At 35.9% G+C, this 25995-nt stretch overlaps 2 protein-coding genes and 1 long non-coding RNA gene across 4 annotated transcripts; all 3 read left to right on the forward strand.

Moving 5' to 3' along the window:
- The first annotated feature begins 4133 nt into the window (after window positions 1-4133).
- On the forward strand, window positions 4134-8326 carry LOC145568824 (uncharacterized). Its single transcript, XR_014095972.1, has 4 exons — window positions 4134-4627; window positions 4830-4911; window positions 5518-5566; window positions 8000-8326. It is a non-coding gene; the product is annotated as an uncharacterized LOC145568824 (long non-coding RNA).
- A 2034-nt stretch (window positions 8327-10360) lies between these two features.
- Window positions 10361-10873, forward strand: LOC145566561 (uncharacterized). The gene has a single exon (XM_081625943.1). It carries the CDS (start codon window positions 10361-10363, stop codon window positions 10871-10873), a length of 513 nt encoding a protein of 170 aa, XP_081482069.1.
- Window positions 10874-18164: 7291 nt separating this feature from the next.
- On the forward strand, window positions 18165-20120 carry LOC145568825 (uncharacterized). Of its 2 annotated transcripts, none has more exons than XM_081628219.1 (2): window positions 18165-18321; window positions 19246-20120. In XM_081628219.1, exon 2 carries the CDS (start codon window positions 19257-19259, stop codon window positions 20082-20084), a length of 828 nt encoding a protein of 275 aa, XP_081484345.1. In that variant the 5' UTR covers window positions 18165-18321; window positions 19246-19256; the 3' UTR covers window positions 20085-20120. The 2 variants fall into 2 exon arrangements, with proteins under 2 accessions (XP_081484345.1, XP_081484344.1); XM_081628218.1 differs by having other exon boundaries at window positions 18181-18331.
- Window positions 20121-25995: the final 5875 nt, after the last annotated feature.

Below are 25995 nucleotides of genomic sequence, written 5' to 3' on the forward strand. Positions count from 1 at the left end.
TGAAACTAGGATGATCGAAGGTGTGCAAAGATTGTTATGGAAGACGAGTGTAGACGAGAGAACCATAATGAAAACGCCATAGTTTTTCTCTGTTTTGATTTTTGTGTACATTTGAATTTGGGAGAATTAAATAAACATAAGCATTGGACTGATTGTCTAACCACAGCAGTGGATATGTATTCTACAAACTAAAGATGGCATTGGTTGGGTCTAGCGGGTTCGAGGTGCAACATGGTCGTACTCCATACTAGTATTAAAGATGAGTCTAGTCGTGTGGGGCATGTCGAGACATGTGCTTTGGGGTTAACATAGACTCCCTCGAGGTAAAGCTACTTACCATGTCAAATTTTCAAAAACTTGGCCTACACAATACAAGCCCATGTGTCATCATGTCAGGCTTGCGTTCCTAAATCAATTGCTAATTTTAGCATGCTTTGGTGTGTTGGTCCATATTGTGCTATTGTGCTTCTCCTAATTAGGAAACACACGATCCATCATGTACATTTATGCATTGGGTCGCGTCATGCTATGTTTTTTCATGCTAAGTCGTGTAATGCTTTCAGTCAGTAGTCGACCCAGTCTCATCTTTATATGGTACTTTATATGCTAGTATTATCAATTTTCAATTTCCAATAACTCGACTCACAAGAATTGAATCAATTAGAGTCTAAGCATTAATAAGGAATCTAAAATTGATCAGATTTAATTCACCTAAAATCGAACCAACCTGAATTTTGTTGAACCATATATGACCCATACCGAATATCAAACTAATCGTAACCTATTATACCTGACTTATTTACAAACCATGACCTGTTTAACCTTTTACCCAAATCATTAATAACCGAAAATCCTTTCAACATATGGGAAAACGCAAAGATATCGACCCATTTTAACATGTTATCTATTAAACCAAGTATTAGATGAACTTTTTTTTTGGCAGCAGATAAAACAATTAGATATTAGTAGCATTAGTTTCCAGTTTGTGGGTTTCTCCACCTGTTCTCTTGCTACCTTAATACAGAGCAAAAAAGAAAACTTTGAGGCTAGTCTAATGATCTCCTTAATAATTGGTTTGTCTTGCTGGTGCTTGCTCAGGATGCTGCATCAGTTGTATCACTTCTTGATTATTTGTTCTAACCATTACTTGGTTATGCTTCTCTAAAGTTGCTTGTAGACCGGCCTCAACTGCTCTGCACTCAGCTTGTAGGACACTCAATGCTAATATTCTCTCTATCCCCGAGCTATGAAAATCATCACCTATTTGTATGTGCCAACCTATTGCTGCTATAGGTTGCTTCATCTTGTCTTTCTTCTACTAGGAGGCGTTTACTTGAATCTGCATTAACCTTGGTGAAGTGAGGCAACCTGTTCTCCAAGTCCAGCATTTCAAGGGCTCCTTCTTACTATTATAATTGTCAATTGTATTAGTTGCGGCTTTTATCCATCTTTGCATCATAATCTGGGTATGCTGTAAGATGCCATTCAGATCTAGCTGAGTGGAATTTGGTCTGATTTGGTTCTTGTGCAGCCACACATACCACAAAGTAGCCATGAATTTTACCACTCCTAATCCCTGCTTCCCTCCGTTTCTCCTTAGAAATGTTAAGGATCCAATCATGTAAAGAATGTCCTCCGAAAGGCTCTGTGTGTAGGCTTAAAGATGAAGCTGCCCAAATTCTTAAGGTGATGGCACAATCTCTGAAGAGATGCTCTTAGGATTCTTGACAGTCTCTATATAAAGCACACTGTGGTGCCACAAGAATTCCTCTTTTCCTTAGATTTTCTGTCGTTGCTGTTGCATTATGCATCAATTTCCATATGAAAATTTTCCATCTTGGGAAGAGCTTGCTTCTCCATAAGTAATTCCAAAAGTCTGAGAGCTTTGCTGGTATCCTTACCCTTTTCTCCTGCATCTAGTACCCAGTTCCCACTAAGTAAACTACTGAGGGAGTAGGCATCCACTCATAGTCATCCTCCTGCCTATCTTGAGAGATGGAGGTGGCCAGAACTTTTTGTGCATCTTTAAACTCAAATATCTGTCTGATTAGATGAATGTTCCACGTGCAATCCTCATGCATTAGGTCATTCACCTTTGAAATGCTTGCTAACTCAGGCTATAGTGGATCCTTAAGCTTTACCAAATCATCCCCTACCCATGTATCACCTCGAATGCTGATGTCTGAGCCATCGCCTATAGTAAGGCGGGTAAATGGTTTCAAGGTGGATATACTACCCACCAGGTTTCTGGATGACCATGAAGCCACGAGTTTTAACTTTCTCTCTTTATAGCCAATTGTAATGGTGATGCTCCATACTTGGCTTTAAAGACTCTGCTTGCACTACTACAAATCCCTTGGTTTTTCGACGTTATTGGATCGACACTGTGTAGTAGGCGTCGATATACAAATTTAGATTCCATATATTTTCGACACTTTTTTACATCAAAGTAAAGTCTCGGCAGTGAAAAGCGTCTAGAAATTCATGTGATGCACACGTGACTTCAATTAATAAAAGCTAAGCGGACAAAACTATCCACTTAACTGTACACCTCTCTCTCAGCGCAAGAACTTCCTCCATCAACCTAAACCTAATTACAGAGCAAGACAGGTTAAACAATTTAGTAATAATATTTATATCATAGAAAAACAATTTGACTAAAGTAGGATCGAACGCTAGTGGAAGCCCTCAGTCCACTCCTTAAGGTTTGTCAGGCGAACCTCCAGTCAACTCACAGGAGACTGTCTAAGAATGGCCAAACTCCCGGTGCCGGATAGAAGCCAAATATGGTCTTACACCTCCGAACCTCCCGGACGACAACAATTAACCCAAGTTATACTACTTGAATCCCGCAGCCAAGTAGTTGGCATGTTCTAACCATTGGAATCCCGCAGTCCAATGGCTCCTAAATTATAGTCAATATAAGAATCGATAAAATAATATAATTTTAAATCAAAAATTATCAATGATCAGCAGAGATGCCACATATGGTCTTATACTCAAGAATTAACAAATCAAACACCGCAACATGCATAGGTTAAATAGTGTGTTACCAACACCATGAGAAGACTTTTAATTAGAAATATGCACATTATAAACACACATATACATGTTGTCCAATTTTTACAAATTGCAAATAAATACTTTTAAAAAAAAAAAATCAGAATAATTAGATTATTGCTCTAAAAATTATCAAACTTGCACACATTGACCCTCACATTGATACAAGTATTATAAAGTATAATAAGAGACATAACAAGGTTTAATCATGATTATATACCCTAAACTAGTCCCAACCAACAGCTTCCATAAAAGTTCAGACACCCCAATATTATCAAGCCAAAGTTCACCTACTTAGATTACTAGTCATTGTACCAATTAATAACTTGAAAATACATTACATAATATGATTACATGAACTCCTAGCATGATTTATAAAGTGATAATCAGAGTACTATACTCACACTATTTTTATAAGAATAGCATACAGTAGTTCGCTCCACCTCACTCCACGAAACCGAAGATACAACCTCTCAGAACAACAATTATATTAGCTACAATTATCACCCAACAAAACTAGAAATTCAAGCAATTAATTTGGTCACCATTAACCATGAAAGTCAACTCCACACTAAACATATCCCAATGAAAATTGAAGGTTCAAAAAGCATATGACACCAACGAGAATTACGAAGCAACAAGTGAACAGAAAACTTGGTAATTAACTAACATGATCATGAGATATTACAGAAGTTTTAATCCTTGATATTTCGACATACAAAGCAGGGAATATTGCAGTCCCATTAAACATGCATGTCACACAAAAATCAATTGGAAAACAGTTCACAATTCATCTAATTAAAAATCAGTTTCTATAACGATCGTACTAGTTTTCATCATACGACTTTCTCAATTGTTCTAGGCCTAAATCATGCATTCTAAACTAGGTGAAATCTAGTCTAAGGGATAGTACTAGTTACCTTGAAAATAGAGTGCAAGAACGAGTACAAACGAGCCCCAACGAACAAGGATCGAAACTCCAAACGCCTTCCAATGGAAACCCGTTACTTTGTGGATTTTTTTGTGAGAAAATTTGTGAATTTAGAAACTAGAATGCAGCAAGAATAATGTAATATGGCTGGGCAGCGTGAGGGTAAAATAGAGGGGAAGGAGAGAAGTTTGAGGGTTAGGCAAAATTAAAGGGATTGGGGGTTACAACCATCAATAGAGAGGTAATTAGAATGGGGGTTACACAAGAAGCATTGGCAGCCAGCAAACACTTGAGTCTCTCCCTTTTACGTGACATAGTACAACGGGTCAACATTAGTGAGTAATATAGTTTGGTCGGTCCAACAGTCTATTATACTAATTCGCACGCTTAACTTAAAATTACTGCTACGACGAACTAGCACTATGACGATCAATACTCAAAATAATATATTATTTTTATTACTTAAATAAGAAAATAAAATTCGTATTAATCTAAAGAAATTATTAGTGTAAATACCTAAGTCACAAACAATATGGGGTATTACAGCACTCGTCATTTTCGTTAGAATTTCTTCAATTTGGTTGAATTTGCCTCCCAAAACCACATAAAAATTCAACGAATCGGGCTACAGTTGTGGTAATTTCCTTCCTCTACTCGTTGCTATTATCTTCTTGATCTTTATCATAATTTTGTTGCATTTTTCCGTTTTGCTAATATATCATTTGAATTTCTCTACTATGTCTTAATCATCAGCTTTTTCTTTGATTTTTTTTTTTCTATAATTGTTCTTTGATTTTCGCTTCCATTCCATCTTCCTTTTTCATCTTAATGCTTCCAGATCTACCACAAATTAGGGGGGAAAATTTGATGATTTTTCCAGTTACCTATCTCAATTATTTCGACAATCTAAGCATTAAAAGGTATATTCTTTTCTTTTAAGTTTCCATACTTGCAAGTTGCAATTACCCAATTTTACTTGTTTCAAAACCCTAGGTTATAGATCGATCTTGTTGAGTTTCTATTCTTCAATTAAATCTCCTAGTTTCTAGATATTTTTTTTATACATTAGTGGATTGCAAATTTCATTTGTATAGATCTATTTCATTATATGAAAAAACATGACATTGAATTTTTTTTGCTTATTAGAGTTTAAAAAAAAAAAAAACCATTACTCTTAGATGTCGAAGTGTCAATTGATAAGGTCTCACATAAAACAGCTAATTTATTTTAATCTGTACTCTTCAACTGAATTTTTTGAGATTGTTTTGCTAGAGGTGTATGCTGAAACAATTTTGTGTGGGCCTTATTTTTGAGTGTCTGTATAATTGTATATATTGAATGTCATGAATGTCAGTCTATGTTGTGACTTTTAAAGTTCTGTTTTATAATAGAATGGATAATTTAGAAGGATGTCTATCTCGGCACATTTATCAATTAGGTAACTTTAATTAATATTTTGTGTGAAAAGTTTTGTCTTTGATATGAAAAGCTGGTTTTAGTATATTTTTTTTTCCTGTTGTTGCCAGGCCTCTTCTCTGCCAATTCTCTCTTGGGCAATTTTTCCCTCAAAAGCTGGTAATTCTCTATCAATTTTTCCTCTCCTTAAATTGACATGTAATGTTAGTGATGTTTTGTGAGATATCTTAACTTAGAGTGTTGAATATAAAAGTTTGGAATTATATGGTTGAGCTTGCATGACAATTGTGCAGGTAATGACTCCAAATTATGTCATCTTGAGGCTATAGAGTCATCTTAGTGTAAAAGCGATCATATGTTGGATTATATTTTCTAATATAAAGTCAAACTCATGAGATTTGTTGTTGGGTAGTTGATTAAAATTTTATGAAACCTTAATTAACTGTGTACATCATGTAAAATGCATATGCTATAGAAGTTGTAGAACATAACTGTTGTTTTAAAACACTGATTTCTTGTTTACAATCTAGTTTAAGAAGGGCAGCAACTTTGAAGGCAAAGACCTGCAGTCGTTTTCAGCCCTTAGTCCCTTCATGAAAATTATAGGTCTCAAAAAGTTATCCAATCTAGGCCCAAGAATTTCTCAATTTGGAATTTTTTGTTGGGAGTTATGCCTTCTGGAAATTTCTGTGGTATGCTGGCTTAATTCTATCGCAACGGGGCTAATTTTTTTACTTGACGCTTCTTTGGGTTGTTGTGTTGAGTTGGGTAGGCTTGTTGTAATGAATACTCTAGCTTTTCGTATTTCTTTTAGTCTATTTTTCCTCCAATTAATTATACTCCCTCCGTTTCTTATTTCTTGCAACAAAGGAGGGGTGCACGGTTCCCAAGTCAAAAGTTTTTAAGCATGATTATAAAAAAGTAAGGGCATGTAAATAATGTAATTAAGGGGAGAGGGTGAATAATTAATTAAACAACTAAAACTCCAGCACCACCACCTAAGAACCACCAGCAACGAAACGCTGCCACCTGGAACCACCAACGAAACCACCCAGAACCACCCGAATCCACCTAGAACCACCTGAAATCACCCAACGAAACCACTTCTACCAAAAACCACCCAGATGTAGAAATCAGGCCACCCACAACCGCCACAAGACCCACAACCGCCACCAAGACCCACCTGGAACCACCAACGAAACCACCGAAACCCCTCCTCCACCCCTGCGAAACCCCTCCTCTACCCCTGCGAAACCACCAAAACCCCTCCTCCACCCCTGCGAAACCACCGACACCACCGATTCACGAACCACCAAAACCACCGACTCACCAATTCAAACCACCTAAATCACCCACAAACCAAACAACCTAAACCACCGACGACCCAGACCACCTAAACCACCGACAAACCCCTGCGAAACCCATCGATCGACACCACCAAACCTCCCCGATCTAGGCTGATGAACCGCCAAAACCACCCACGACACCACCAAAACCAACCGAATTCCACAACGAATTCTCTCAACAGATGAATTCAAGAGAGATGAGAGATTAGAGAAGATGAAATTTGATTAGGAGAGATGAGAGATGAAGAAGACGAAATGAGTGATAAGGAGGAGAGAGAAAGATAATGGGGAGATGATTTAATTTGGGTGGGAAGGGTTAGAGATAATTGAATCAGATTAGGGTTATAATAGGTTGTGATTATGTGTAGTGTTATGTGTTAAATTTTTTTAAATAAGGGTATATTGGTCTTTTTGGCAGAAGAAAGTTTCTAAATAAGGAAAAAATGAAGTTTGTTGCAAGAAATGTGAGGCATCCAAAAATGGTAAATGTTGCAAGAAATAAGAAACGGAGGGAGTATATTAGTTTAAAGAAGTATGGTTTTGTTCTTGCATTGTAAACAAATGCTTCATGATTTTTTGTGCTTTACTGAATATTAAGTGATTGGCAATAGGGGAAGGATTCATTTGTTTGTTACGTTTTATACTGAGGCAAGAGTTTTATCAGCAAGAGGTGTAAAGAGTAAGAAATTTTTTTTTCAATAAGAGGTCAAAACAACAAGAGTTGGCTGCTTACTTGGGTTCTTCACAGGTTTACAATCCTAACCAATAATAATTGTTTCATATAAATTCGTATTATTATAAAAAGTTGAAGGTTTCTGTTAATCAATTTATGTTCCTAAATATATACACTCATATGTTAAAGGTAGTAAGGTACTAGTTTTGCCATGCATATCCGTATGGATTACTATTAAAATATCTTTATTAATTTGAATGAATGAATTATATCTATGGTTAGTAGAGAATAAACATGTTAATTTGTCTTTTATGGTTTAGTACCTATTTTGAAGCTTTGAATTTGGTAGTATAATTATTTAATATATGTAATCGTGGAGGATAAATTGTTTTTCAACTGGGTTGCAATCTATTGTTATCTTTTAAGTTTTGATTTTGTTAGTGTAGTATATAATGTATAACTGTTGTTCTGTTAGGGACTATAATCTACTAACTAATTACATGTTTTACTAAACTAGTAAAAATATATAGCAAATTTTAACTTCAAGCTTTGACATGCTTGTTATTGGTGCAGGATATGATGTGATTATTTTATATGTCCTAGTCTACGTCAAAGTTATTAATCAAGCAGTTCTATGAAGACATTTTAGTAGTTCCAAACTCGATTCTGAAAAGTTGCAATTTTTTCAATATAGGTGGAGAATGGTAATTAAACATTTTTGATTAATTTTAGCTACTGTTTAAGATATTATGTGTTATACTTAAAAAGTTTTTGTACTTTTCTTTTATCATTCTAGCTTAGATCAATAATGGTAGAATATATTGGCTTTTGGCACTATATATTGTACATATACTAAGTTGTTCTCTTCTTTGATTATGAATAAAATTAAATTTGAGTAAACTTTTCTTTTGATTCTCTTAAATACTTTGATAGAGTATCTTTGCTATTGAATTAAATTTTATTTTTGTTGGAAAACTAATGTCCACACTATATATATTTACAAATAGGGACTATAAAAAGGGTCGCCATATTTGAAAATAAGGACAGAAAAAAGCATCGACAATATATTGGTTATCGAGTATGTAAAACTATGGACACAATAAAGCGTTGTCAATGTTATGATTATTGACACAAAAAAGCGTCGTCAAATTTGAGAAAGTGCGTGACCTTATACTAGTTGCGATGCTTCGTATAAAAATTTAGACAATAAAATGCGTCCAGAATTTCGATGCTTTTTGGTGTCCAACAAATTTCTCGACTCACGTTTTGGCAACGCTTTTTTGCGTCGAGAAAATATTTTCAACGCTTTTTTGTGTTGAAATTAAGCTTCAAAAGCGTCCAAAAAACATGGAATTTCTAGTAGTGTTGCCAAGAGAGTTGGGTGTTGGTGGAGTTTCCATGTTTGCTTTGCCAAAAGTGCTCTGTTTAGGGATGCAACATTTCACATTCCTAGGCCTCCTGAGAGTTTGTGAGTGTAAATCAGTTCCTTCTTTGTCCAATATACAGGTCTCCTATCACACGACTTAACCTCCACCAGAACCTGATCAAGGCTGCAGACAGTCTTTTTAATTTTTAATGTTATAACGACATCTGTATTTACTTCATAAGCCTTAGCTCATCATGTTAAAGACCCATATTTAGGGCCTATTCTGATTTATTAAACTGAGCTGAACTGATTGGAGCTGAACTAAACTGAATATATTATGAGAGAAGGAAATTAGGAACTGAACTGATTGGATCAAAATTGAACTGAAGTGAAGTGAAATGAAGTGAAAATAAGCTGAACAGAACAGGCCCTTGTAAGACTGTATTAAAACCAGCCCCATTTATTTATTGGACGGATCTGACCCATTTATAACCGGGCCAGGTCCGAGCGTTTAATGGGGCTCCAACCCATTGATCTGCTCTAATTGTCAAATGTCAATAAGAAGAAAAAAAACCGGACGAACGTCTCTCTTTCAGTTCCCCATTGAAGCGCACTTGACGTTCTCCATCGGGGTGCCTTCTAATACTTGTATCCTCCATTGAAGCAGCTTCTGAGGTAATTTGTTGTTTCTTTTTGTAATCATCATATCAATTTCAAAATCTAGGGTTTATATCTTTGATCTAATTTAACTTTATTTGATTGTCAGAATAGTAAATTTAAGGTTTGAACATTTGAACTATTGGTTCTAATTACTAACGATAGAAGAAACTTACGAGCCTAATTTGATAATTGAATTAAATGCATTTTCTCACTACAATTACTGATCTAATAATTGAATCAAATTTTGTTAGGATTGAACTATGAAATTGAAATTATGCTCAGGGACGAGATTGTTGATTGTTTTGATTATAACTGAATCAAATGTGCCTTTTTTTCCCAAAAATTATGTGATTTTTCGAGCATGATTTGATAATTGAATCAAATTTCATAATTGCCAATGTTAGGATTGAACTATGAAATTGAATACTATCAATTTTGAATGTTAGGCTTGGAAGAAATCATTTTCTTAAGGTTTTGCTATGTTTCCTCCATTTGATTTGGTAATTAGTGTTGTAATACTACTAGGTAGGCAGTGCTTTGTTTCTTTGTGTTATGGATTTTGGCGACTCAATAAGGCGATCAGACCTAGTTCAGGCAGCTTTGCACTGCATATGTTGGAGTATACAAATTCTGTAATTGCTAAAACGCGTTTGAATTCTGTAATCTCCCTTCATTATTTGCCTTCAAGGGTTCATAACATGGAAATTTGATCTTCGTATATAAGTAGTGGTAGTGCTTTGTTTCTGTGTGTTATGGATTTTGGCAACTCGATAAGGTGATCAGACCTAGTTCAGGCAGCTTTGCGCTGCATAAGTATACTATTTCCATAATCCTGGGTCTCATGGTTGATAGCAGTTGGGAGAATTTGCTTTGCTTTGTTGACTCATTTGCCTTCAAGGGTTCATAACATGGAAAAAATCGATCTTACTGCATACGATAGAATCTTTTCACTAACTTTTAGATGTATAGGTATGATCATTCACTTGCAAAAGCACCATATTATCACGGCACAACTTGCCCAGAGAGCAACCTTTTGGCGGAGATTACACAATGGTCCAGACACTATAGAGGAGCTGATTGACCGGCATTTGGTGAAAGAGAAACCATCATATGACGACGATGAAAATGAGCTTTTAACCCGTCAACGACTCACCAGCACTCGACGAGAGGCATTGGGTCTCTACAGAGATATACTCCGTGCCACACGGTTCTTCATGTGGCCTGACTCTAGAGGGGTGTTGTGGCGAGATATTCTTAGAGAAAATGCTCGTAAAGAATTTGAAGAGGCTCGGTTTGAGAAAGATCATGAAGTAATAACTCGGTTATTGATTGGTGGAAGAGATGCTGTTCAAGCTGCTCTCGACAAGCTTGCTGAGAAACAGAGAGATCAAATAGAGAAGGATCGAAGTGGCAGAAGCTAACTATGTTGAACTTTAACCATGTATGGGAAATGAAAGCGAATTGTTGTTACATCCTTGTATTGAGTTGTATTGGCTGCCATGAATGTAGAATTGTGCATACTGTTACCCACCTGAATTCTATATTAGTAAATTTTAGCTACACTTGCCCACCCAAATTTCTCTCTCTACAAATTCATTTGCATAAAATCATGTGAAATTGGCTTTGGGCAAGTAAGTTGGAAGGGAGGGACTATATTTATCTCTCAAACTAAGGTCGGTATCAAGATAATTTTATTGTAAGGTTTGTAATTTTTAAGCTAGGTCTGGTCTGATCTTGCTAGTGTAGTTGAGGAAATTTTACACAAGATCAGACTGACCCTTAAAAATTCAAACCAAAACTTACCGGTAACTATCAGAAACAAAGGGGGGGGGGGGGGGGGGAACAGAAAGAGTGAGAGTGAATGTGTGAGTAGAGAGAATGGGAGCATAATCTAGGAAGTTGTGTGAGAGACTTCGCTAGGAGCCTAGGAGGGAAGTCATGAAACCAGAAAAAGAAGTGTACGAACTACAAAGATTATTTTTCAAAAAATAAATAATAATGAAATACGGAGTACAGAGTAAGAGTAAAGAAGTGTGGCATTGTTTAAGGAACAATAATTGGGTTGTTACTTTTAAAAGGTTAAGAGATTTGAGTAAAGGATTATTTATACTTAATTAATAATACTGGATGTTTGGCCAATTGGCCTATGCTTTCACAATTATTGAGTGAAAGAAAGGTGGTTGATTTTATGACAAAGGCATAATTTAAAGGAATTAAATTAAGGTTCAACTTTTGGTGATCACTACTTATTATAAAAAGGACAATTTGTAAATTATAACCATTTAAAGTTAGTATTTTGCAAATTGCATTCATTTTAAAAAAAAATTGCAAATTGCAGCCCAAAAGTTCTTATAAATTATAAATTGCAACCTGATTTAACTTTTTCATTGGTTTACGTGTCGAAAAATATTCGATTAAGGTTTTAGGGGTCATTTTAGTTCTTAAGGATCTGAATTGAGCTCAGAATTAGCAAAAAAATAACGTAAGTGTCTCGTTTATACAGCAAAAAATAGTTTTCCACAAATCGATACATTTTTGTTACGCAAAACGAGGCACTTACGTGATTTTTTTGTTGATTTCGAGCTCAATTCAGTTCCTTAAGAACTAAAATGGCCCCTAAAACATTAACCGAAATTTTTTGACACGTAAACCGATGAAAAAATTGATACGGGCTGCAATTTACAATTAATAAGAACTTTTGGGCTGCAATTTGCAATTTTTTTTTTTTAAAATGACTGTAATTTGCAAAATACAAACTTTAAATGATTGTAATTGGCAAATTTTCCTTATAAAAAAAAATTAAAAGTAGAGGTGATCAAGGGCCAAGCCGGGTTCAGGGCGGGCTAAGTAGTAGAAGGCTAAAGAAATCAGTCTATTCAGTTGAGTTGAGTCAAACTTCGGATTGAAAATGTTTGCTGAAAATGCGTAAACTTATATGTTTTCCTCTCCCTCTCTTGCTTTCTTCCAATTTCCAATTAAAGCGCACTCCACGTTCTCTACTGAGGTGCCTTATGATATTTTAATCTAGAGGTGAAAGTTTGGTTTGCAGTATGATTTATAGCCCAAATCGAAACCAAACAGGGGTGCTTTTGCCATTTCTAAAAAGAGAAGCTCTAGGATAGCTTTCAAAAGAGATTGGAGAATTCTAGAAGATAAAGTTGCTCGCGAGCATTGTGCCCATCATCAATAGCGAAATCAATATAGGAGGGAAATCACAATTATAGCGAAAACAAATACCTTCCCTTTATACACGGTTTGGATTGAAGGAAATGGAGGAAACGGAAGGAAAAGGAAGGATGAAGTATCTTTCATTTTGATAACGAATGAGGAAGGAAAGGGATTGAAGGAGAGAGAATTACATGGATTAAATTATAAGAACTTGATCTATTCAACAATGAATAGATTTGGAAGGAAAACTCATCATTTTCCCTCTCTTTCCTTTTCCTTCACTCCCCTTCTTTTCCTTCCCCTTTCTTTATCCAAACATTCCTTTAAGCTTAAACATCCCCTTAATTTCTATACATTTTCTTAATGTTTTCGTTTTATTTGGTGATGTAGCTGCTAAAATGGTGGGCCGGTGGTTTTGGGGTTTGGTGTTCTCCATTGAAGCAGCTTAAAGAAGATGAAGGTGGGCTAGAATCTAGGATAAACATGGGCACGGGCCGTGCCTGGCCGTGCCGGGGTGGCGGCCGTGCCGTGCCGGCTCCGCGGCGGGCCGTGCCGTGCCGTGCCTGAAATTGGCACACCCCAGCCCACGGCACAGCACGGCCCACGTGCCTAGCGGGCCATGCCGTGCCGTGCCGGGCCGCGGGCCAAACCGTGCCTACCTTAATTTTTTTTTTTTTTTAAAAAAAAAAAATAAATGTTAAAAAAAACGAATTAAAAACAAAAATGCATATAATAAAAAAAAAATACTAGTGCGATAATCCGAAAACACAAAAAATTGAAGAATAACTTATTTTATTATATGACGGTAGCCGGTACGAATGTACGATAATTCAATAATACAAAATTACAAAATAAGTAATGATAATTAAAAATCGTACAATAGTGTATGAATATTGAATAACTTCATTTATTATACGGAATACGAAGTTCGATAATACAAAAAGAATACAATAGTGTATAATGTAAATATGTAATCATGTAATTATTATTGGTCGTCTTCGTCTTCGCCTTCGTCTTCATCTTCGTCTTCGTCTCCTAGAGGTTCAAGGTCATCCGCCAATTGAGTGGATTGAGAAGTATGAGAACTAAAAGAAGTCGACGTTCCTTCATCGTCGTCGTTTTGTGCATAAGTACGATCTTGAGAACGAGTTTCGGCATCCAACCAATCCTTGAAGCAAACACACATTTCAAGTGTTTCGGGTTTTAGTCTTGTTCTTCTATCGTCTAGAACTCTTCCCGACGCACTAAAAGCTCTTTCGGAAGCAACGGAGGAGACTTGGATAGCAAAAATATCACGAGCCATTGCCGACAAAATTGGATGTTTCACGGCTTGTGATTTCCACCAATCGAGGATGTCGAGGCCAAACTTCTCTTCATCGTCCATGCCTTTCATGAAGTCGTAACTTAAATACATTTGCAACTCCGAAACATCGCTTTGTGTTCTCCTAGATGATGATGATTCTGTACCTGAATACTTAGACATCAAGTTAGCAGCTTGTGCAAATAAACCTTTGGCCCGTTTACTTACATTTTTGGATGTTTGAGAAGGGGCAAATCGAGACACGGTTCCATATTTACTTTCATAAACATTATATAAATTAAAAAACTCATCCGTCACCTTATTCTTAAAAGTTTCAACATCATCTTCAAAATTCATGTTACTATAATAAATATCAATTAATAAAAAGGTGCCATCATATTTTTGTCTAGGATCTAAAATAGAAGCAAAAATATAAATCATAGGAATATCGGTGTAATATTTACGCCATTTATCCTCCATGGATGGAAGATATCCACGATAAACATGTTGTGATCGGTGTTCCGTAAAAAGTTGTGCAAGTAAACATGCATTGCTAAGAAAAGAATGAGCACAAGGATTATATACAGAAGAAAAACAATGTGTCATACCATATAGTAATTGTAAAAACTGCATATATTTTTCACAATTAGCCCAATCATCTTCAAGTAAAGCATTTTGTGGAAATTTCATATTATAAAAAAGTGTTAAATGAACCTTGTACTCGATTGCCCGACTCAACATTTCATAGGTGGAGTTCCACCTAGTTGGACAATCCGGTGCTATTTTTATGGTTTTTATCCGTTGTTGGATGGAAATTGGAGGAAAATATGGCCGTTTATAGCTGTTGGAAAACGGCCATAAACGGCTATTTTCCAACGGCTAGTACAAGGCACGGGCCGTGCCTGGCCGTGCCACGTGCCGTGTCGGCGGGTCGTGCCAGCGTGCCGGCCACCGTGCCGCCCGCCGTGCCCGTGCCCGTCCCAGGAATTTTGTTCACGGCACGGCCTACGGCCCACAGGTGGGCCGCCGTGCCGGGCCGTGCCGGTGTCGTGCCGGGCCCGTGCCGCCCGCGTGCCGGCACGGCCCGTGCCCACCTTTAATCTAGGAGGATGAAGGTGGGTGGGGATCGAAGGAAGAAGGAAGAAGAATATGAAACCATGGAGGTGGGCCACGACCGAGCAGGAGGATGATGAAGCTAATTTTATTTTTTAAGGAGGGAGAATGTTTTATTTAGAAAATTAGGCTCGCTCCTTCCCAATTGTCTAAATCGATAATTACTCTTGTCATTAATGACAATAATAAATAAGCACGAAATTTAAAAGTACCAATGAACACTTATTACTCCCCCCGTCTTTTTATTAAAGTCCACTGTTTCTTTTTTGGCAAATCAAAATTAAAGCCCCATTGTTAGAATCTTTACCTTTTTAGTAAGTGGTTTCTTACAATTTTAACCTCATTCTCCTAATTTAATCCCAAAATTATTCTCAATTTTTACTCATTTTTTGTGCCAAATATTTTTTGCATTTATTAATCCGCCAACATATGTTCTCTTTCCTCATTCTTCTTCTTCTTTCTAGGTACTTCTTCTTCTTTTTGACATTTAATTAACCTCTTTTTCTTTTTCTCTTACTTGTTATTTAATGCACTTAATGTACTTGATACTTCCAATCACATGGTTTAAGGGATCTATAAAAACCTTAATTTTCGTGAAAAATGAGAAATGAGACTCTAATAAAAGGACGGAGAGAGTAATAATTATTGTTGATAAGAGTAATTATTGGCGTAAATTTCTTCTCCATCCATATTATCCTCCATTTCAGATCTTCAAAGAGTCCTAATTACTCACTCCTTTCGGCCGTTTTTATATGCTTGCTCCATTTTCTTAATTGGAAAGATTTTACAATATTTAATTCATTTCTCTCACCTAATGGACCCACCATAAATCATATTTTATGCTCTGTCCTCCAATTCTCTCAACTACTTTTACTTTTTCCAATTTTTTTATTCTTCTACCCACCCAACTATCTCCATATTTTATTAATTTTTCCAATTTCTCTTAAAACTTAGTGTATAGAGAAATGAAGCAAAGTATTTAAAAACGGAGGGAGTACCAAAAGTATTAACTCAAATGGGAACAAATGAACAAATCTACTCAAAATTACAAGTGTACACTAATCCACTATTTTCTTCAATACCCAAATAGATGAACCAAAGTCACAAAACCTAAATTTAAAATATCCCTATCTTATAAAATCTTATAAAAAGTAGAAGATAACTATTAGGAATCGTGTGCTACCAACTATACCCTAAAAAAAGTACAAAAATGTGTATTTACTTTTTTACCCTCATTAATATGTTTACTCTCATATATTTAATGTTTTGTTTCATTAAACATATAATCAATTAATTCAAAGTTTATTTTTGATAAAAAACTTATAATGCCTTTTTTTAATAAAAAAAAAATTATATTTCATATGTTACTATTATTTAAAAAGAAAAAATAATTGTATGTACGAAGATGATGTTTATTAAAGAGACTTTTTTTTTTTTTTTTTTTTTTTTTTTTTTTTTTTTTTACTCTGTCGTGGTTGCTCTTCTTATTTACAATCTTGTCGTCCTTTAATTACAACTATTGTTAAGGTTTATTAGTAGCTTCTGAATTGTACATTATTTGATGGCACATAAACACCGTTATGGAATTTGAATGGGATTCATATTAAATAGTGATATTTGAGTAGATGTTATCAATGAGGTATGAAGAACTTAAAAATCCTAAAATCAAGGGAAATCAATGATAGAAAAAAAAAATACTAGTATTAATTATGGAGAGAATTTAAGAGGAAAAATATAACTAAGTGGTATTGTTTTAGTATTAGATAGATATAGATATAGATATTAGATGGTCACATAACATTAAAGAACTTACATTATTAAATTTTTAGCTACAACGACATTTCACAAATTATTACTCTGTATGACTAAAGCTCACAAAAAATTCAGTTGAAGAAAAATACGCTAGCTAGGTATTATTGAATCATGTAAATCAATTAAGAGTTCTAAACTAACAATAAATTAAGATATAAAACGATGCAAATCAATTAAATATTATTTAATAATAATTTTGAAATAACATTGTCAAACTTTTGAAGGTTTTAAAAAATAATTGTCAAGATTTTGGTAGTTTTCTTATACTTCTACAAAGCCACCACATAGGTACATAAATCAAATAGTATGTATTAAAATTATCAAGTCTACCACCCAAACTAAAGGTGTAAATACACGACAATACAAATTCTCTGCAAGAGTAAGGGCCTGTTCTCATACGTTTATTTTCAATTCAGTTCAGTTTAGTTCAGCTCTAATCAGTTCAGTTCAGTTCATTTTATGTCAAATGATATTGCTAATGATATAAAACCAAATTTCATTCTTTTAAGCTCTTATTACAACAACGATAATAATAATAATAATAATAATAATAATAATAATAATAACAATAATAATAATAATAACATTGTATTAATTAGAATAATAAAGAGTGTGGTATACAGTTGGGGGGGTTGGCTTTGTTTAATTTCGTTCCAGCTCTTTTTTTCCTTTTTTTTTAATTGTGATAATTTTTTACAAAGTGTTTTGTGTTCTTTTATCATAATAATATTTTATTTTTTTATTAAATAGTATATGTTTTTAAAATGTTTTGGGGTTTCATGTTTTTAATATATTTTCCATAAATATTTTAATTATATAGTATATTTTTCTTAAATATTTTAATATATATATTTGTATATACACATATGTATAATACTCCCTCCGTGTTTTTTTTAAGTGACACAGTTTGATCGACACGTAGTTTTAGGAGATTTTATTGACTTTAATAAAATAAGATGTTAGTGGGGTAGGTTGGAGGAGTGAGAAATGATAAAGTAAAAGAATGTGAGAGGAAGTGGGGACCATCAAAGGAGTGAGAAATGATAAAGTAAGAGATAGTGGGGTGAATATATATTATTAAAATGTAAGAAATTTCTAAAAGAGCAAGTGTGTCACTTAAAAAAACGACCGTTTAAGAAAAGTATGTCACTTAAAAAAAACAAGGAGGGAGTACTTCGTAATAAATAATCAAAGATTAGTAATCCGTAGTTAAAAATTACTTATTAATAAATTAATTTCAATTCATTTCAACTAAGTTCAGTCAGGTCTACCCTAGTTTTATGAAATTTACCTCTAGAATCCAAAACACTGTATGGTCTGATCTGTATATGAGGTATCCGAATTACGCCCACAACTCCTCTTTCTCTTTCCTATCAAAGCTTCCAGAAAATCACCATTGAAGTTTGCCTACAAATCTACAATCATATTCATATCTCAACCTTGAAGCTCCGCCATTGTTCTCTCTTCATCTCTCAGGTTTTTCTATGTAATTCACTCTCTCCTTTTTAAATTCTCAAATTATTCATTCAATTTCTAGATTCATCATTCACTTTATAATGCCTTTTCATTTAATTTTGTAATTCTCAATTTGTGATTTCGTTTAAAATTTTCTTGAATTTTTTGTATAATGTATGATAAACCCTAGTATAAATTAATATCGTAATGTATATTGATTATTGAATCTTTCTTTTTGTCGCCTCGTGTAGTTCAATCAATCAGGATCATCATTATTATTGTGTATCACATCATTTTCCTTGCTTTATGATTATGTATTGTGGTCTTACTTTGGTAATGGTTGAGATTGATATTTGAATTTGAATTCATTAACGATGTATCCCCTTTGATTACGTTTGACAACAAAAAATCGAAACACTCCAGAGTCAAGACCCTCTTGTTTATAACTTTATATTGCTTTCTGCCTGTTGTAGCTGATTTGCAAATAGGGGCTTCTGCAACGGCGTTATCAAGATAATATACTAGTATAGGAGCTGCTCGTTTGCTAGACATATCATCATCATATTTTAGTCTTGGTTTATGTTGTATCGTCATGGTCAAGCTTCTGCTTGTTCTGAAATTCAATGTCAAAAACTAGATACAATGATATCGAGTTTTTCCACTATATACTTGGCTCTTTTGCTTATAGCATCATGCTCCTTTATGCACTCATGAGTAGTGTACTTGTGTATAAGTATTAACAGTTTGCTTTTCATGTGTTTTGTTTTCCGTCTTTTACAAAGATGTCTCCTGCTTGTTATTCCTGTGTTGATTAATAATGTTGCTCACACTGCTTAATTTTGCAAGCGATAGGTACCTCTTGATTGTAGAATTTGGCACAGCTATGCTACAATTTGTTGTTCGTATCAATAATTATTAGTCTGATTATGAAAAAACATTATGCAGCTCTATAGGATATGTTGGAATCAAAGTGGAAGCACTTGGGAGAACTCAAAAATAATGCTATGGAAAATACTTCAAATATTACAGTTGCAGATTTGTGTGGAGAGGATGGTTGGACTATTGTTAAGAAACAGAGAGTTAACATTCTAATACCTCGTCTTCCCAGTACTGAGCAGTCCTCAGTGCCTGATCTGGAAGAAGGTCAGCTGCGCGGAAGTTTGTCTTGTAATATGACTAATAATCCATCAGAGCTTCCACTGGAGAAGCCTCTTAAGGCAAATTTTGGTGAGAGAGATGATGGATCACTGTCTTTGTCTCCAAAATCAAATACTCAATCTAGTGCAAAAGTTCAGTCCCCTGTAGATGATGCAGTAGCAATTCTGAATTCAAGAAAGCCAGTTTTGAGGAGACTGGCTTCGGAGGACCAAGTAGGTGCTTCGAGATCCTTCTCTGGAAAGACAGAAAATTATCTGAAATTCCGTAAAACTTCTCCAAAGCTTGTCAGAACTACCATGCAACAAGACCTATCTGGTATCTGCACACCATCCATTACCATCAAATATTTCAATAAGAAGACGCGGGCATCAAATCTTGAAAGAAACATAATAAGTGCGGGTGGATTGGGCAAGTGGCTTTCTTCTCTTGGACTGGAACAATTTGAGAGAATTCTCCATGCAAAAAATGTCAATAAATTTCAGTTGGTAGATCTGTCTATGAAGAAGCTAAAGGATATGGGTGCTCATGCTGTTGGACCTAGAAGAAAGTTAATTCATGCTATAGAGTGTGTTTGTCATCCATACAGTTTTGAACCTTTTAAAAAATTTCAGTCTCAATTGAGATAGTGATCAGTGAATCAAAGCTCATGTCTTTTATGTGTATCTTAACGTTTCTATTTCCTGGCAATTCATTGTGTAGTTGTGCATAAAAAGTACTCTATGAAGCTAATGTATTCTCTGGTGTGTATAATACGAGTATACAAGTTCTACCCAATATGGAGTTGTTTTTTTTTTTTTTTTCCCCTGAAAGTAGCAATGTGGAGCTTATTTTGTATTACTAGAATCTAAAAAGTCTAATTTTAGAAGTCCTTGCCATTTTTATGGATTAATGAAGCATTTTCAGTTATATTATTAGTAGTTTACTACTCATTCTCGCTGCATGGTGTCAGGTGCCTTCAATTAAACGCTTAGATATTTTGCTTGAAATTTTTAGTTTTTTACTGGTGTATCTATGTGTTTAAGCCTCTTTTAGCATTGTGGTTGTTGCACCATGTCATTTATATACTGGTATCTTTTGTGTTAGGAATTTTTCCTCCGTGACTATCAGATTCTGCAGTTTTCAAATGTCGATATGCACTGATGCACATGGTTGATATACCCTTGCCTGCTATCTACTTCTTGCACGGTTGCACCCCAAAGGATAGAATCCAACCATTACCCAACGATTATGCAGTGATGCTGAACTGCATTACTAATAAATCCGAGCAGGTGTTTGTTTCAAATGTAATTTTATTTTATTTATTTATTTATTTATTTATTTTTTGACAACTTGTATCAAATGTATCATGTTTACAATCTATTAACATAATTTTTTGCAGAAAAGGCATATGATACATACAATAACCTTTTATATGGCTATTTTATTTATGTTTGTGAAGGCTAGATTACCCTAATATAAAAAATTAATAAAAGAAAAGGATTTTTTGAAAACACCACAAATTTTAGAAAATTTTAATTATAACACCACATTTCCTAAAACTTTTATTATAACACTACAAAAAAATCAAAAAATTTGATCCCACCACCATCTAACGATTTTTTTGGATGGAATCCGTTAAAAGGGACCCACAATGAACACGTGTCAATACGATATTGCTTTTAAAAAAAGGAAAATAAAAATAAAAATTAAAAAAAAAAGAAAAACTCCTAAACCCTAACCTAGCCACTAGCCTGATGCAAACAGTTAACAGGACACCAGGACTCAGCCACCTGATTCAATCCAACTTAATGGATGAGAATCAGATTGGTTAGCTCAGAGGAAATCCAAAAGGAAAGAAGGGAAACCTCGAGAGTAATAACCAATAAGAGCAATAACCAGAAAATTAGAGAAGAAGAATGTAGAGAGAGAAAGAGAGGATTTGTATTAATTCTTGATGATCAATTACATCCACTAATTGGCTTAATATAGCCTTTAATTACAGGTGCATGAACCAAAATAACAACTTCATAACAAACTAATAAAAAAGGAATCTAATTAGTTATTCTCTCTCTAAGTTAATTCTCTGTCTTTTCCAGCTCATTGTCCAGCTTGGCAATAGCTAACATCAATGGAACAGTAACCGCAACATCATTTCTTCCCTTTTCATTCTCCATCAGACTAATGCTCGCATCAATGCCTCCCCCTTCAAAAGATCCTTGACCCCAAGGATCAAACTCTGGAAACTAATTCTCAATGCTCTCAGCATCTTCCCAAGTAGCATCTTCAGAAGCTGAATTTGACCATTGAATGAGCCACTGCACCACAGCATGGTTCCCTCTTTTGATTGTCCTTTTATCAATCATAGCAATAGGATACTTAGGCAAGGTGTTCCCAGGGTTAGGAAACATAGAAAAATCAGCAGGAGGTGGAACAGGACCCTTATACTTCTTGAGCTGTGACACATGAAAGGTGGGGTGAACCTTTGCAGAAGTAGGAAGCTGGAGAGTGTAAGCAACTGCTCCTACCTTTTTAATTATCTGATATGGACCAAAATACCTAGCTGCAAGTTTCTGGTTAGGCCTGGATACCACAGACTGCTGCCTATATGGTTGCAGCTTAAAATATACCCATGCTCCCACATCAAATGTCCTGTCACTTCTGTGCTTATCAGCCTGCTGCTTCATTCTATTTTGAGCCCTACTCAAATTCTGCTTGATCACAGCTATAACCTCTTCCCTATGCTGTAAGCTTCTGTCCACAGCTTCCACATTACTCATCCCTTGCAAGTAAGGAATGTGAGTAGGGGGTGGTTGACCATAGAGGACCTCATATGGAGTAGTCTGAATAGCAGATTGGTAGGTAGTATTATACCAAAATTCTGCTAAGGGAAGCCACCTAGCCCACTCTTGAGGTGTGTCATTGCACATACACCTAAGATAGGTCTCTAAACACCTATTCAACACCTCAGATTGCCCATCAGTTTGTGGGTGAAAGGAAGTGGAAAGCTTGTGTTGTATGCCTTGTAATTTCATCAATTCCATCCAAAAATTACTGATGAAAACCTTGTCTCTGTCAGAAATGATAGACTTAGGAAATCCATGTAACTTATAGATGTGATCTAAATAAGCTTGAGCAACTTTCATGGCAGAAAAAGGGTGAGATAGGGGAATAAAGTGAGCATACTTGCTCAACCTATCTATCACAACCAAAATCACATCCTTACCTAATGACTTAGGTAATCCTTCAATGAAATCCATGGTGATTTCTTCCCAAATCCTTTCAGGAATTGAAAGTGGCTGAAGCAATCCAGGAGAGGCACTAGGGTCATACTTGCACCTCTGACAATCATCACATTGTCTAATATAATCTGTAACACTCTGCTCGACCAATAAAATAAGCTCTTGATCCTCCTCAAGGTTGCCTCTATACCAGAATGACCTCCCAGAGAAGAATTATGTAACCAAGCCATGATTTTGGTCTTTAAATTAGGATCATGCCCCACCACCAACTTCCCTTTTTTGGTGAGTTGTTGTTGCTGCCATTTATAATGCATGTGAGAAGTTAGATCCTTTTCTAGATCAGAAATGAGTTGTTGCATGTTAGGATCCTCCTGCCATAATTTCTGTAACTCATCTAGCAATGTAGAATGAACTGTAGAAATTAACATAGGCATCAATTGAGAGCTAGGTATCCTGAATAAAGCATCAGCAACCATGTTTTCACTTCCTTGCTTGTATTCAATAGTGTAATCCATACCAGCCAACTTGGACAACCATTTTTGTTGAAATGGTGTCACTATTTTGTGATCCAGCAAATATTTAAGACTTTGCTGATCAGTCTTGATGACAAAAGGTAAGAGCATAAGATAATGCTGCCACTTCTTCACAGCATAGACAATTGCTAACAATTCTCTCTCATAGGCTGACAGAGCTAAGTTCTTTTCAGACAAGGCTTTGCTAATAAAAGCAATAGGATGCCCTTTCTGCATCAAAACAGCACCCAAACCTGAACCTGAGGCATCTGTCTCAATAACAAATGGTATCTGAAAATTAGGCAGAGCCAAAACTGGCGGGGAAACCATGGCTTGTTTTAAGTGCTCAAAAGCTGAAGTAGCCTCAGGACTCCAAACAAAAGCATCTTTTCTGAGTAGATTGGTCAGTGGCCTGCATAGCTTCCCATAATCCTTGACAAATCTTCTGTAATACCCAGTAAGACCCAGAAAACCTCTCAGTTGCTTGAGTGTTTTAGGTTGGGGCCATTCAATAATGGCCTAAATTTTATCAAGCTCAGTAGATACACCTTGCTTGGAGATCACATGCCCTAAATAGGTAATCTCAGTTGCACCAAAGGTGCACTTCTTCAAATTTGCTTGTAAAGAGTGAGATCTCATGATTTCAAGGACAAGTTGCAGATGCTTCAAATGCTCACCCCATGTAGAGCTATAGACCAGAATATCATCAAAGAAAACCAGAATGAACTTCTTGAGATATTGCTGGAACACATAATTCATTAATGCCTGGAAAGTTGAAGGAGCATTGGTTAAGCCGAAGGGCATAACCAAGTATTCAAAATGGCCAAAATGGGTCTTAAAAGCAGTTTTGTGAATGTGATCAGGATGCATTCTGATTTGATGATAGCCAGACTTCAAATCAATCTTGGAATAGAATGCTGACCCATGTAACTCATCCAATAGTTCTTCAATAATGGGAATAGGAAACTTATCCTTGACAGTAGCCTTGTTCAAAGCCCTGTAATCTACACACATCCTCCACCCACCATCTTTCTTTTTAACCAAAACAATAGGGGCAGCAAATGGGCTGTTGCTATCCCTGATAACTCCTTGATCAGCTAACTCCTTCACCAATTCTTTTATTACAGTTTTCTGAGTAGCTGGGTACCTATATGGTCTGAGATTGATAGCTGTGTACCATCTTTCAATGGAATCTGATGGTCAAATTGCATTCTAGCTGGTGGCAATCCTTCTGGAGCTTTGAAAACATCTGAGAATCTATCAAGGAGATCAGAAATCTTAGGTGATTCCTTAGATGGCTCTTGAGAATTCAGGCTTGGACTCCAATCTACAGTGTGATGAGTTAGTTGCAGCATTGATAGCTCCCCTGTTCCTTGCAGCAGCTTATCAAATTGCTCAGCAGGGATGCCTTTTAATCTCTTAGCAGTTGCTCCTCTCAACTTAACTTTCTTCCCCTCCTGCTTGAATTCCATGGTTAAATTCTTGAAATCCCGAAGAATGGGCCCAAGAGTTGAGAACCATTGAATTCCAAGCACAATATCACTACCACTTAAAGGTAGTAACAACATATCAGCCTTGAAATTGTAGCCCTGCATTTTCCACTCAAAACCTTTAATCATGGCTTCACATTTGAGTTGGCCCCCATCTGCCACCTTAACCCACATGGGTGGAACTTTCTCCACCCTGCACTGCAATTTTAGAGCAGTTGGAGTGTCAATAAAATTGTGGGTACTCCCACTATCCAACAAAATATGCAAGGGCTTCTTATTGAACTGCCCCATCATCCTCATGGTGTGAAAGCTACAATAACCATCCAATGCTTGCAGAGATATCTGAGCACATGTCACTTCATTCTCACTAGGATCCTCACTGTCAGCATCCCCAGTTTCCTCATCTGTATCCTCAATCTCTATATGATACAGTTGTGGCTTCTTTACCCTACAATTATGCCCTAACTCAAACTTCTCATCACACCAAAAACATAGCCCTTTAGCTCTCTTATCATTCATTTCAGCAGTTGTCAAGGTTTTTCTGTTGGTGTTGGGGTAGGTTCTAGGTTTGAAAGTGGTGTTTAAGGGTCCTCTCCAAGGTTGGTTTGTGTTTAGGCTTGTGTTTAAAGGTTTTGGGGTTGATAATAGAGGAGGCAGGTGTTTAATAGGTGATTTAGTCTTTCTGGATATCTGAGCTGCCTCTTGCAGCTTGGTTAGGCCATGAGCTTGTTGAATGGATGTGGGAACAAACATCCTAACAGCTAACTGGATCTCCTCCTCCAAGCCACCCATATAAAAGCTTAACAAGTAATTTGGGGATAGATCTAGTCTACTAGTAAGAGCATCAAAGGCATCGTGATATTCTTGGATAGAACCAGTCTGCTTGAGAGCTTTCAGGTCAGACATGGGGTCATCAAACAATTCCCCAAAACGACTAGTTATGTCCTGCACATACTTATCCCAGCTAGGCAATGGATTAGTTTTTACATAATTCTGGTGCCAGAGAAGGGCTCTACCCTCGAGGTGAATAGCAGCCAACTTCATTCTCTTAGCATCTTGGATATTATCTAAGTCAAAGAATTGGTTGCATTTATACAGCCAAGACTTCAGATCATCACCGTTGAACTTAGGGAATTCAATCTTAGTGAGTCTGGTAGAGTATTGAAACTGAGAGTTATTATGATCATTATTTCCAGGATCTAACTGTCCAGGTTTCTCAGAGGGTTTATCAGGGGGTATATTGGGTGATTTCTCAGGTGAGCTGACATCAGAAACAAGCTTAGTAACCTAGACAGACATGCCTACCATCATATCATG

The sequence above is a fragment of the Chenopodium album genome, chromosome 11 (genome assembly GCF_948465745.1).
Source record: "Chenopodium album chromosome 11, dcCheAlbu1.1, whole genome shotgun sequence".
In the NCBI taxonomy this organism is placed as follows: Eukaryota; Viridiplantae; Streptophyta; class Magnoliopsida; order Caryophyllales; family Amaranthaceae; genus Chenopodium; species Chenopodium album.